This window comes from Spinacia oleracea, chromosome 6 (genome assembly GCF_020520425.1).
Source record: "Spinacia oleracea cultivar Varoflay chromosome 6, BTI_SOV_V1, whole genome shotgun sequence".
Taxonomy (NCBI): Eukaryota; Viridiplantae; Streptophyta; class Magnoliopsida; order Caryophyllales; family Amaranthaceae; genus Spinacia; species Spinacia oleracea.
In genome coordinates this window covers 133,590,666-133,603,919 of record NC_079492.1, presented here as the reverse complement: position 1 = coordinate 133,603,919, position 13,254 = coordinate 133,590,666, and the positions used below count along the sequence as shown (strand labels likewise).

Here is a 13,254-nt window from a genome sequence, read left to right as displayed (position 1 = left end):
TTGATTTTATTATATTTATCTATCATATCTACTCCGTATCATACGAAGTATGATCCTATGAACAATAATAAAACCACCCCCACAAAAAAAAAAAAAAAAAACATTACTTGCGTGTACTCTACCTGCTTTAATTAATTTATTATATGTAACCCTCTTCTGCTTCATAATATATTATACTTCCTCCGTCTTTTAATACTCGCAACGTTTGTTAGTTTCACGCATGCCGATGCACAACTTTGATCATTTATATCTTAAATTATCTTTATGCAAAAATTATAAAAAGTTGATATTTTGAAAATACACATTGAGACGAATCTAACAAGATCCCACATGACTATGTTTTATCTTATATAAAAAACACTACGAATAGTCAAAGTAGATTATATGAATAGTGGCAAAAGTCCAAACGTTGCGATTATTAAAAGACGGAGGAAGTATATAGTACATTATTTTATGATGAACGCATAATTCGCCCTATAAATTTAGAAAACGCCTTCTCTAACTCAATAATTCTTCTGTTCTGGTTCTTTTAATTTACTATTCTCTACTTCTCTCCCTCCCTCCCTCATTTTATCTGCTTCCTTCTCTCTCTAATGGATCAAGATAGCATTTTGAAGTTTCTGGATAACAAGGCCATTTTAGTCACTGGTGGTGCTGGATTTTTAGCAAAGAGTAAGTTTCTGGATAACACTTTTTTTTTTTTTTTAACTATTCGTTTCAAACGGGCTGGTCAGTAAACTTCTAGCTAGCTTTTAAATACATTTTCTCTACTGATCATCAATCTCGTTTTAGTTACGTTAGATACGTGCTTTTTTTCTTCTCAACCAAATGAATTTTTGGTAATTGAATTTTTGTTTGTAGTATTTACGGAGAAGGTGCTAAGATCTCAACCAAATGTCAACAAGGTCTATCTTCTACTAAGAGCTCCTGATAACAACTCAGCTTCACTAAGGTTGCAAAATGAGGTACTCTATTCTTTTTCGTACTTAGTAACTAATTATTTTATTTGTTTAGGACATAAATTAAATTTACTTTGCACTATTTTATTTAAAGGAAAAGTTAGGCTAGGCATTTTTTCGATTTTGTTTTGTTGGATTCTTTTTACAAAAAAACAGATTTGTAACTATATATGAAATGTTGCTTAATGCCGCGTTAATGATCTATCATACCTACGTTAATACGTTATTCATACTCGACCATCTAACAATCTTTCTATTTTGGTCCATGTTTTTCACTAATGGATAAAAAACAAGAGAAATAGTAGTAAACTTTATTACTTTCCTCTTCTACTAACGTTATTTCATTTATGATGTATTAATTATTACAGTATCCATGATTTTTTATAGTAATTTCTGTAGTACAACAAATTTAATAGGACTTCATCTTTTGTAAATTTGGCTTAGGCTCCTAGCTTGGGTCAGTAAGGTAGTTGGCTTCAATAACTTCTATTACTATAACTATACTACGTTGTACTGAATAAATGGAAGCAAAAAAAAAAAAAAACACAGTTTAATTTATTACCTTCTATTTACTAAATTAATGTTATTTTAGGAAAAATAAATAGATTTTTCATAGCATGAATGATTCAACTTTCATGAACATTTAGATTAGGTTATTAGTCTTTGTCTAGAAATGTTTGGAATTTAATTTGTCATGCATATATCTCCCTTTCTATTTTTATTTATAAATAGTACGTCTCCTATATATACCAGATTAACAAATCTAATCTAATTTAAGAAAGTGTCTTTTCTTTTTGAGCAAAATTTATACGAAAGCTTATTAATGGTATGGTTAAGCAACTAAAGTCTTTCCAATAATTCACATGATCAAATTACTCATTTACTAATGAATTAAACACCATAATCGAACATTTCCGGCCATCTTTTATTCCATAAGGTATTAGTTGGAATATTTGGAAAGGGAAAAACAAAAAGTTGTTAGTTCCACATGGTATTAGTTGTTACATGCATTATGCCTCGTAAACAATCACAACATAATCCTAAGAAAGGTAATATCCTACAATATAATTACTAATTCAATTTGTATGTACACGTAGTACATACAATCTACGTACGTAGTTTGTTCTTCTATCATTTCTCTTTCCTTTATATCGTTTGTTTTGTTTTGTTAAATTAATTAGGTGATTGGAAAAGACTTGTTCAAAGTTTTGAAGCAAAAGTTTGGAGCAAATTTCAGTACCTTCATAGAAGAAAAGGTGTGTGTGGTGCCAGGTGATATTACTTGTCAAGATTTGGGAATTAAAGAATCTAAATTAAAGGAGGAATTATGGAGAGACGTTGATGTTATTGTTAACCTTGCTGCAACCACCAACTTTGATGAAAGGTACACTTAACTACACCAATTATTTATTTTTAATTACTTACGTAGGACTCCGTATTTTTTTAATTTAATACATAATTACAAAGTATTGAGTGCGTACATTTTTATATAAAAAACAAATACTCCCTCTGTCCCTTACACTACAAGAAATTGTATATTAACGACAGGAAATCCCGTTGCAAAAGGCCAATAATCGTTGATTAACGACGGGATTTCCTGGCGCGAACCCGTCATAAAAGGGGGCCGTTGTTAATAGAAAATCCCGTCGTAAATCCGTCGTACACCCGTCGTAAAAGACATTTGCGACGGTTATTATTCCCGTCATTGTTTGGTTGTTAGCCCCGTCGCAAAAGGCTTTTGCGACGGGATTTTTGACCCGTCGTAATTAGGTTGTCGTTAAAGACACAAATTCTTGTAGTGTTAATACTCGCACCGTTTTGACTTTTTGCACTATTCACATAATTCACTTTGACCTTATTTTATTTCTAATATAAAAAAAATGGTTAGTATATAATATAGTGTTGCCTTCATCTTAATATATATTTTCAAAATATTAAATTTTTTATAAGTTTTTATAATATGTAGTTAAAGATATTGGTGGTCAAAGTTGTGCATCGGCATGCGTGTCCAGTCAAAACGATGCGAGTATTAAGGGACGGAGGGAGTAGCTCAGTAGAGTTCGTAGTTGCGTACTAGTATAGGGAATATATATTTTTTTTCATTTTATATTGCATATAAAAGACTATAAATAAGGTTAAATATAATAAGAGTTTAAGAGACTCTCGCGAGGGAAACTCTTAAGAAATTAATGCGGGGAGTAGTATAAAATAATATGTTTTCTTGTTAACGTAAGTGAGATTTCTTCTTTCACACTACAAGAAATTGTACTAATAACGACGGGAAATTCCGTCGTTAAAGGCCAATAATTGTTGATTAACGACGGGATTTTCCGTCACGAACCCGTCATAAAAGGGGGCCGTCGTTAATGGAGAATTCCGTCGTAAAAGACATTTGCGACGGTTGTTCCCGTCTTTGTTGGGTTGTTATCCCCGTCGCAAAAGCCCTTTTGCGACGGAAATTTTACCCTCGTTATTAGGTTGTCATTAAAGATACAAATTCTTGTAGTGTCAGTTGAGAATGACCATAGGGATTAACTTAGCTTCTTTGTCTAAGAAAAAACCTAATTGGCTAGTTATTACTTGCTACTAATGTTAATTACTGGCTAGTTAATAGTGCTAATAATATTGGCATATTGCTAATAATGTATGGATAAATTGTAACAGGTATGATGTATCACTGTATATCAACACTTATGGTGCTAAGTATGTTTTGGAGTTTGCTAAGAAATGTGCTCATTTGGAGGTGCTCGTCCAAGTTTCAACTGGTTAGTACTTATCTTAGTTAATTACTTGCTTAATTTTTATGTGAGTATAAAATGAGTCGAGTTAAGCCCACACTACGTAGAAAGTACTAACTACACTCCGCTTGTGTTGTGTGTTGTGTGTTGTTAATCATTATTTGTACGTGGTGGAAATTTCAGCGTATGTATCTGGTGAAATGAGTGGACTTGTAAAGGAGAGTCCTTACTTCATGGGTGACACACTAAATGGCAGACCTGGCTTGGACATTGATTTAGAGAAGAAACTTATTGAGGAGAAATTAGATGAGCTAAAAGCCGAGGGAGCCATGATGGGAACTATCAAGATATCTATGAGGAACATGGGTCTTGAGAGGTACGTATGCCAAACCAAACTCTCATTCAAGGGGTTACTATTTCGTTTGTTGTTAGTCGCAACATTTGTCCATGAAGGTCGATTTATAATTAATGTTTTTTCTAAATATTGTTATGTGCACTTGTTAAATCTCATTCACAAACTACCATATTAATTGGAGTATGTATTTTTCAAAAATCTCAAAATAAAACTGATAGTATAGTACCTATTTTTTTTCTTTTGTTTACCTTACAAAGTACAAGTAATTGCCTTCAACAGATGAAGATATGACATGTGGAACCTTTAAACACATTTAACTGGCCCAACAACTTTTCTCTTCGTTGTTCCTTAAAAGTAAGGTTCTCGTACTAGCTAGCTAGTTGTACGTACTAATGAATTGAAGGAGGCTAATTCAATTTAGGTCAAAACAATCGATTATTTATGCTTTCTTTCAGAATGTTTGAATTCACATCAACTTTTTTATTACTCCTACATTTTGACTTCCTTTGGTAATTAAATGTTTTTATGAAAAACGATTTTCTTCTTTTCAATCATTTTACCTTGTTTGGTTGAACAATGGATGAAAAACATATTTTCATAACTTCCTCGAAAGTGGAAAAACATTTTCCATTTGAAAAGGAGGGAAACCACTTTTCCTCATTTCCTCCTTACTTCCTTCTCCTTTCTTCCCCTCAAATTGTAGGAACATATAGATGCATAAAGAGGAATTTCAGGAAACAATTTCCTAACATCTATCATAGGATCACATGCATAACAATAATATAGATCAGATTAAGTCGAAAGAATAATCACCTTCGCAGCGTGTTCTCCCGTTCGTATGCAAGCTTCAAAGATCTTAGAGCCCCACTTGTTGCTCCTCTACTTAGTCCACAAGCACCAATTGAATCCCACGTATGCTAGTACGGAAGAGAACGATCACGATCAATCTCCTGCTTTGTTTGGGAAGAACTGCGTTTAGAGAATAAGAGTTAGGGTTTTTTGTGTTTTCCTTTTTGTCAGATATTGAATTACGTAATTTCTGAATCCCTGACATTATAACTATTATAATGTTAGGGCTTTTAGGTTAACACAAAGCCCAACCTTATTTCTCTTAGTAGGCCGGTTGCCATAGGACCTTTTGGGCCCATTCCAATTAGTGCTTATATGTGTGACCTTATAGGATTAATATATTTTAGTTGTAGGTCCAATCAATATTGTCCTACTAATCACATTTATTCTCTAGCAAGCAAATATGATTACTAAAATAATTAACTTATTATCTTCATAATTAATTCCTATTTATATTTAGTAATTGCCGGAAATGTCTAAGGAACATAATTCCTTCACAAATTTCACCATCTTCTCCCATTTTCTTTTAAAAAACCAAACAAAGGGAAACTAGGTTGAAAAATATTTTTCATGAAAAATCATTTTACAATGAAAACGTTTTACACAAAAACTAAACAGAGCCTTCATTGCCTCGATTCCTAAGGTAAACTTATCATTTGGCTTTCAAAAGTGTATGTTGCAAATATTGCCTGTTACTCCCTCTGTATTTATTTAAGGGATACACTTGCCTTTTCCGGCCGTATTTATTTAAGAGATACACTTGCGATTTTTAGTAACTTATCAACCCCACCATCTATTTAAATAATATATCTACACCCCACTTCCACTCTCCCCTCCCTAAAATGACATGGTCCCCACTTATTTTTCTTATTAAAATATCTACTCAACCCCACTTGTTTTATTACTTTATTTCATTTAATTTTTTTTCTTAATATCCGTGCCCGACCAAGTGTATCTCTTAAATAAATACGGAGGGAGTATGACATTACGGAGTATTTATGGACAAAAGAAATACGAGTAGAATGGTGAGTAAACCTAAGTTTGTCTTATCTGTAGTGAGTGGGCATTCAAGTGATTGTCAATTTGTCATCACAACTAGGGGTGTCAAATCGGGTCATCGGTTCGGTTTCGGTTCGGGTTCATCGGTTCGGGTTGAAACCGGTTCATTTTGCTATCGGTTCGGTTCGGGTCGGGTTGAAAATTAAACGGTTCGGTTCGGGTTCGGGTTATGTAGTGCGGGTTCATATCAGGTCGGGTTCATACCGGGTCGGGTTCATATCGGGTCGGTTTCATGCCGGGTCGGTTTCATATCGGGTCGGGTCATATTTGGTCGGGTCAAAAACGGGTTAAGTCGGTTTCATATCGGTTCAGGTTCATATCGGTTCGGGTTATAATCGGGTCGGGTTCATATCGGGTCGGGTTCATATCGGATCGGGTCAGATCGGGTCGGATTGTAGTCGGGTTGGGTCAATTCGGTTCGGTTCGGTTCGTTAACGGGTTTAGCTGGATTGTAATCGGGTCGGGTTTATATCGGGCCGGGTTCGTGTTTAGTCAGATCAATTCGGATACAAATTACAAAAAATGTCGGGTTATTATTAAAATCACAATTTTCAATGCGCTTATATTATAATATCTACATTATTGAAGCAAAGTGAAAAGGTAAAAGAGCCCATACAATTTGATTACGTGATTTATAACTAATTTTATTTTCTTTTTTGACGAACAACTAATGTAGTAATGTTCACTATCCAATTAATTTCATAAACTTAATTAAGAAAAGTCAGTCGATGTCTTTTATTATGTCCTGTAGTATTTACCAATCATATTATTCAAATGGAATCAAAATCATCTATGCCCTCCCCTACCATGTCAGAGTATTATGAAACATGTATTGATGAACTAAATACTAATAACGTAGTAATTAATAATGGACAATGATGAATTAATACGTAATGAATTTGTAAATTTTGTAAATACAAGTTTGTCATACATTCATATTGGTTTAAACAGCAATGAGCCTAACATGTTCAACAACGGAACGAGACAAACAAGTTCAATTGTTAATGAATTAAGTCGATTCAATTAAAACAACATACCTTTTTTATTAGTTCTTGGGTTATAAGCTTATAAGTTGGTATTGAATTAGATCAATATAGTTTAATGATCGATTAGACGATTAGTCAGTTGAATACGAGTCAATAAAAGAGTGCAAGACTAATAAAATACAAATTCATGAGTTTTATACTTTTATAACATTGTCAAGAATTAAGGAATATAACATTCTATATTTTATTACTCTAATAAGCTAATAACTGATGAATTGATGATTATAATTATTTTGAACTAAAAGTCCACAGAACTATAACTATGTAAGGATATAAATCTGTAACGATATAGTGTAATTATATAAGTATATAACTTTATGAGATTATTAGTTTAGAACTATCTAATTAATTCGATATATTTATGGGATTATAAGTTTACAAGTATATAACTATGTATGACAGTAATTATATAACTATGTGAATATATAAATAACTTTATGAGACTATAGATCCGTTTACATCTATTTAATTGTACAAGACTATAACTATACAGTTAGGGGTGCTAACGAGCCAGTACGGCTCGCAAACTATTCGGATTTGGCTTGGTCAAAGCTTGGCTCGGAGGGGGTTGATTCGGTTTGTAATCCAATTTGGGCCTTAAATAATACTCCACTATACACTAAAGTCCCACATTGGTTAAGAAAACAAGCACCAATCTAATTTTCTTTATAAATAGCTACTACTCCTCCCCTAAGCTTAGAGTTTGATTTTGTACCACATTGGTTGGAAAAAAAACCTTATACTCTATTTTCTTCACAAAAGGAATGAAGTATATTTTAAAATATTTGATTATTCTTGAATTAAACTAATTAATAATTTATTATTTAAATGCACTTAGAGTCTTGTTGTTATAATAATATTTCATTTCATTGTTTGAAATTTTTTAAATAAACATGAAGTCCCACATTGTAACTTCAGTGAAGTTAAGAGTGGAATCAAGTTATATAGGAATATGTGGGGTGAATTTTTCTCTTAAACAAACATGGAGTCCCACATTGAAATTTTAGTCAATGCTAAGAGGGAAACCAAGTTATAAAAACATACCAAGTATGTAGGATGACTTAAACAAAACATGGTGTCCCACATTGAAAACATAGCAATGCTAAGAGAGAAACCAAATTATAAAAGCATATGGTGGGTAGCTTTAGTTTTTGACTTGAGCCTAAGCCCAACTTTTTCAAACTAAGTTTCGAGCCGGGACTCAAGCTCAGCTTGGACTCAAGCCGAGTCCAAATATTGGAGGCTTGTCGTGCTTAACATCCACTAGTTTCGAGCCGAGCCGTGCCTTAGCATGTTCGGTGTTGGTTTGACTTGTTAACATCCCTACCATACAGTAATATATCCTATTGAAAATATATGTTCAGTTACTCGTTTGGTTGATTAACAACCGTTCAAACAAAATCTAATAATTTTATTATAACACGTAAAAGAAACAAAATCTAATAATTTTATTATAACACGTAAAAGAAATTTGTAAACTGTAATCTTTTAATTCCAATCATCATAATTTTATTTTTTTTTCTTGATTTTTAATTTAGTTATTTTTATTAATATAATTATCTCGCATTAGGAATTAAGACATAAATATTCATTCCAAGTGCAGCAACACAATAAAGAGCTTGCAAGTTGGTGACAAAACTCGTAATTAGGACTTCATAATACGGAGTAATTGGCTGATGAATTCGTTTAATTCATTTGATATCTTAGCATTTCGGCTCTGTTTGGTATGGCGGAAAACATTTCAAGTTAAAACTTATTTTCGAGGCGGGTTATAAACGGTTTGAATTAAACGGGTAGTAAACGGGTTACGGGTTGTAAACGGTTCGGGTTGTAAACGGTTCGGGTTGAAACAGTTCGGGTTGTAAACGGTTCGGGTTGAAACAGTTCGGGTTGTAAACGGTTCGGGTTGATACAGTTCGGGTTGTGAACGGGTTTTTCCCGGGTCGAAACGGTTTGGGTTGAAATAAATCGGGTCATTAACGGTTTTCGGGTCCATTCGGTTCGGGTAGGAACGGTTCGGGTTGACGCGTGGCGGTTTGTTATCGGGTATCGGGTCTTAATCGGGTTAATGTTTTCGAGACGGTTCGGGTTCGGGTTGAATATTATCGGTTCGGTTTAGTTTCGGGTTCCAATTAACGGGTTATTAACGGTTCGGGTTCTTAACGATACGGATTAACCCAACGGGTTCAACGGTTCGGGTTGAGAATTGACAGCCCTGTTGCGATCTGTGATCGTTAGATTAACTAGGCTTGGGCGCTAGGGGGGGCATTGGGCCGCCCCAGAAGCATCTTAATGTGATCGCTAGATTAATTGTATAACACCATACTTTTGAAAACTAAAATAGTTATGATATAAAAAATTGTATGGATAGCTTAGTATTCACTCAAACCACTCTTTTTTATATTTTCCATTTTACCTTGTTCGTTTATTGACCCGCCCTATCAGCCCGTTATTTACCCACGACCCGCCCACTATCAGTCTGTTATTTACCAACCGCCTGCTTTGGCCCGCCTCATATTGACTCGCTAAAATTGATCCTTTTATTATCCGGCTCGCTTATAACCTGCACTGATTTTGACCCGACCAATAAACAGATCTACACGTATGTAACCCTCATGGGCCATGGGCCCATTACCACATAAATAATAAAGGAACCTATATCGTTGGAATATGGACCATTGGAAATTAGCCTTGTGGAGTCTACTAAATAAAACGTGTATAAAAACACTTTACGACAATTAAAAAACCGTATTTGTCCTGAATTCCTGATGCTATCGCTAGATACTTGGTCTTGGTACTCCGTATTAGAGAGGAGTAACATTGACGACCAACTACCAATTGCCTGCCTTTAAATAAGGGGGTTTTTATTCGACGTCCTATTTCGTTAAAAACGTCCTCATTTCAAAGACAAAATTACACTGTTACCCCTAAAAAATTAATCCCCTCTCTTCCCTTCCCCTCTCACCCCAGCCGTATTCCAGTGCTGTAAATCACCACCACCACCAGAAACCGCACCACCACCAGAAACCGCGCCAGTCCACCACCACCACCATAAACCGCACCACGCCACCACCACCATCACCGCACACACTGCACTTGCGACGCATCAGTGCCACTACTACCCCCGCAACTTGTCGATGGTCGAGGAAACCGCTGCCCCCTGTCGCTGCTCGAGAAAAACCCAACCACCGCGTCGGTTCGGTTGCTGCGTCCCAATTACCGCGCCGCCCCAACTATGGCCCAGCCTCCGCCTGCGACTCTGCGAGGGGTAAGTTTTTGATTTTATTTTTAATTTTTTCCCAATGCCGCCCATGAATGGCGGAAGGGACCATGGTTGTGCCGCCCTGGAATAGCGGTGTCGGCCATGGTTCATCCGCCCAATATGGGCGGATGAACCATGGCCGACACCGCTATTCCAAGGCGGCAAAACCATGGTCCCTTCCGCCATTCATGGGCGGCATCTGTTTTTTTTAAAAAAATTAAAATTAAAATTGCCTACTACTTGGTCGTCGGTGCAGGTGGATGGTGGTGCGGTGAAGATCAGCATGTGAATGGGTGGTGATGATGGTGAAGGGACTGTGAGGATGGTGAAGAGGCGATGATGGTGTTTGAAGATGAAAGGTGGTGGTGGTGGAGATGGTGAGGTGAGGCAGGGCTGCCGGATTTTGTCGCCGGACGGACTGCCGGGATAAGGAGGAGTGTGAAAGCTTGAGGTGGGGTAGAGCTTTATAAGGACACAACAGTCCTTTCAAGTAAAATACGCGGGCGTTTTTAACGAATGAGGACGTCGAATAGCGATACACTTAAACAATCGGTGTTGAATTTCTTTATTTAATTATACTCCGTATTAATTACGAGAAAGCTTTTCAATGGGTATAATAAAATAATAGCCACTATAATTATAACGAATTTCAACCATTCGAATTTAAAAATTTAATCTTACCCGTTTATTAGATTAGATCTCGTTCGCGCATAGATATTTAGATTATACGGAGAATTAACCCTCCATCCTAGGTAAGAGATAGAATAGTTACGTACCAATAATTAACTTGTGAATTTATCTTAACAAATTATAGGGCAAGGCACTGGGGATGGCCAAATGTTTATGTGTTTACAAAGGCGTTAGGGGAGATGGTTCTACTTCATGAAAAAGGAGATGTTCCTCTTGTTATTATTCGTCCAACCATGGTTACCAGCACTCTTAAAGAACCTTTCCCCGGTTGGGTTGAAGGTATTAGGTAATTAACTTCCATAATTCTCAACTTAATTACTGTTATTAGCTCCATAATTAGAGTTTTTTGTAACTTAGTTAATTTTTGCAGGACTATTGACAGTTTAGCTGTTGCTTATGGAAAAGGGAGGTTACCATGCTTCTTGGGTGACCCTGAGTCAATTGCTGATGTGGTATGAGACCGTCTCATACGTTATTTATTACGACACATATATATATATAAGGACCATACGAGTTATATACTGTATTGATACAACTAGTATGTGCAGATACCAGCTGATATGGTAGTCAATTCGATAATAGTAGCAGCAATGGTTCATGCAAATCAACCCGGAAATCCAAGGATATACCAAATTGGATCATCAGTTAAAAATCCGGCATCATTAGCATCACTGCACGAAATGGCATACGAGTATTTCAAGAGGCATCCATGGATTAACAAAGATGGAAAACCAGTCATAGTTGGCCATGTTAGGGTCTTAGGCTCCATGGATAGCTTCAAGAGATACCTTACTCTTCATTACCTTCTACCCTTGAAGGTACCATTTATCGCCTTAAACTTTTTTATGTTTGTTAAATTCGACACTTGGGCTCCGTTTGGTAGGGGGTAAAACGTTTTCGTGAAAAACAATTTTCCCCTTTTTTTTTATCATTTTACGTTGTTTGGTTGTGTAAGGGATGAAAAATAATTTTCCATGACTCCCTCAAAGGTGGAAAACCCTTTTCCCATTTGAAAGGGAGGGAAACCATTTTTCCTTCTTTCCTCCTTACCTCCTCTCTTTTCTTTCTTGCCCCTCAATCTTCACCATCTTTTCCCATTTTCCTTTAAGGTACCAACTATCAAACAAAGGAAAACTAGTTTGGAATTGTATTTTTCCTTGAAAAATGTTTTACATGAAAATTATTTTACAATGGAAACGTTTTACGCCTTTCCAAACGGAGCCTTTATACCCCGTTTCTACTTATTTACTTTTTGAGTGTTTTTCCTAATTAGGCCTTGCAAATAGCAAACATTGCGTTATGTCAGTACTTTCAAGGCACATTAAGGGAACAAACCAGGAAGATCAACAATGTGATGCGGCTGATAGAAATTTACAGACCATATTTATTCTTCAAGGGATTGTAAGTCTCTCTGAGTTTGGAATTAATGGTCACGTAGATAGTGTAACTTAAACTAACTAAAACATGAATGTAGATATGATGACAGCAACACGGAGAAGTTAAGGGTGGCAGCAAAAGAAAGAGGATTGGAAACAGATATATTCTACTTTGATCCCAAACTTATTATCTGGGAAGACTACTTCATCAACACTCATCTTCCTGGTTTAGTCAAATATGTCTTCAAGTGAAACCCATTAACAGCAAACAGCAGCCAACAACATTAATGAAAGAGAGGAAGAAATTCGGTCCAAGTGTTTAAACAAAAGATAATTTGATTTGTTACAAAATTCACGATTGAATTATTATGTGATTTGAGGGTACGTGTAATCAAGTTTGAAGGCCTGAAGCCTGATCACAGTCGATGTAATCTACTGTCTAGTAATTCACTAATTGGTGTTAGGGTCCTGGGATTTGGATTTGGGATCGGACCATAATTAATACTCAATCTGTATTATTAGATATATTGTGTTGTCTGCCACGAAAGGAATAAAGGGCACCTGTTGTAAGGGGGTCGAAAGATAGGACGAGCGTACTTTTCCTAAGAAAATACCTCGAACGCCTCTCCCCTCGGGATGCGGCAATCATATTAAAGCAGAACTAACTATGAACATTAGCCTCTTTTTACTAGTTTTCAGTTTTACAACTAGAATGAAGAAAACTGACAAAACCCGGTTATCGTGAATTCGTGACATGCCCGATAGGCGGACATATTTGATCACAATGGCAATAGGTTCCCTTGTCACCCCTGTTATAGAGATCGCTCAATGTACATCCAACGGAGTAGAGATTGAGAGTTCGGGGGATGTTTACTAATACGAGGAGTGCCCAACATTAGCCCACGCGACGGTCCTTACTA

General features: G+C 35.9%; 1 protein-coding gene and 1 long non-coding RNA gene across 2 annotated transcripts; both read left to right on the top strand.

The window, feature by feature from the left end:
* The first annotated feature begins 495 nt into the window (after positions 1–495).
* On the top strand, positions 496–12,859 carry LOC110785352 (alcohol-forming fatty acyl-CoA reductase). Its single transcript, XM_021989788.2, has 10 exons — positions 496–672; positions 862–965; positions 2,141–2,343; positions 3,624–3,724; positions 3,881–4,073; positions 11,083–11,244; positions 11,329–11,410; positions 11,507–11,776; positions 12,232–12,359; positions 12,433–12,859. The coding sequence occupies exons 1-10, from the start codon at positions 594–596 to the stop codon at positions 12,584–12,586; spliced, it is 1,476 nt and encodes a 491-aa protein (XP_021845480.2). The 5' UTR covers positions 496–593; the 3' UTR covers positions 12,587–12,859.
* LOC130462696 (uncharacterized) lies at positions 6,355–10,752 on the top strand. Its single transcript, XR_008923368.1, has 2 exons — positions 6,355–10,274; positions 10,525–10,752. It is a non-coding gene; the product is annotated as an uncharacterized lncRNA (long non-coding RNA).
* Positions 12,860–13,254: the final 395 nt, after the last annotated feature.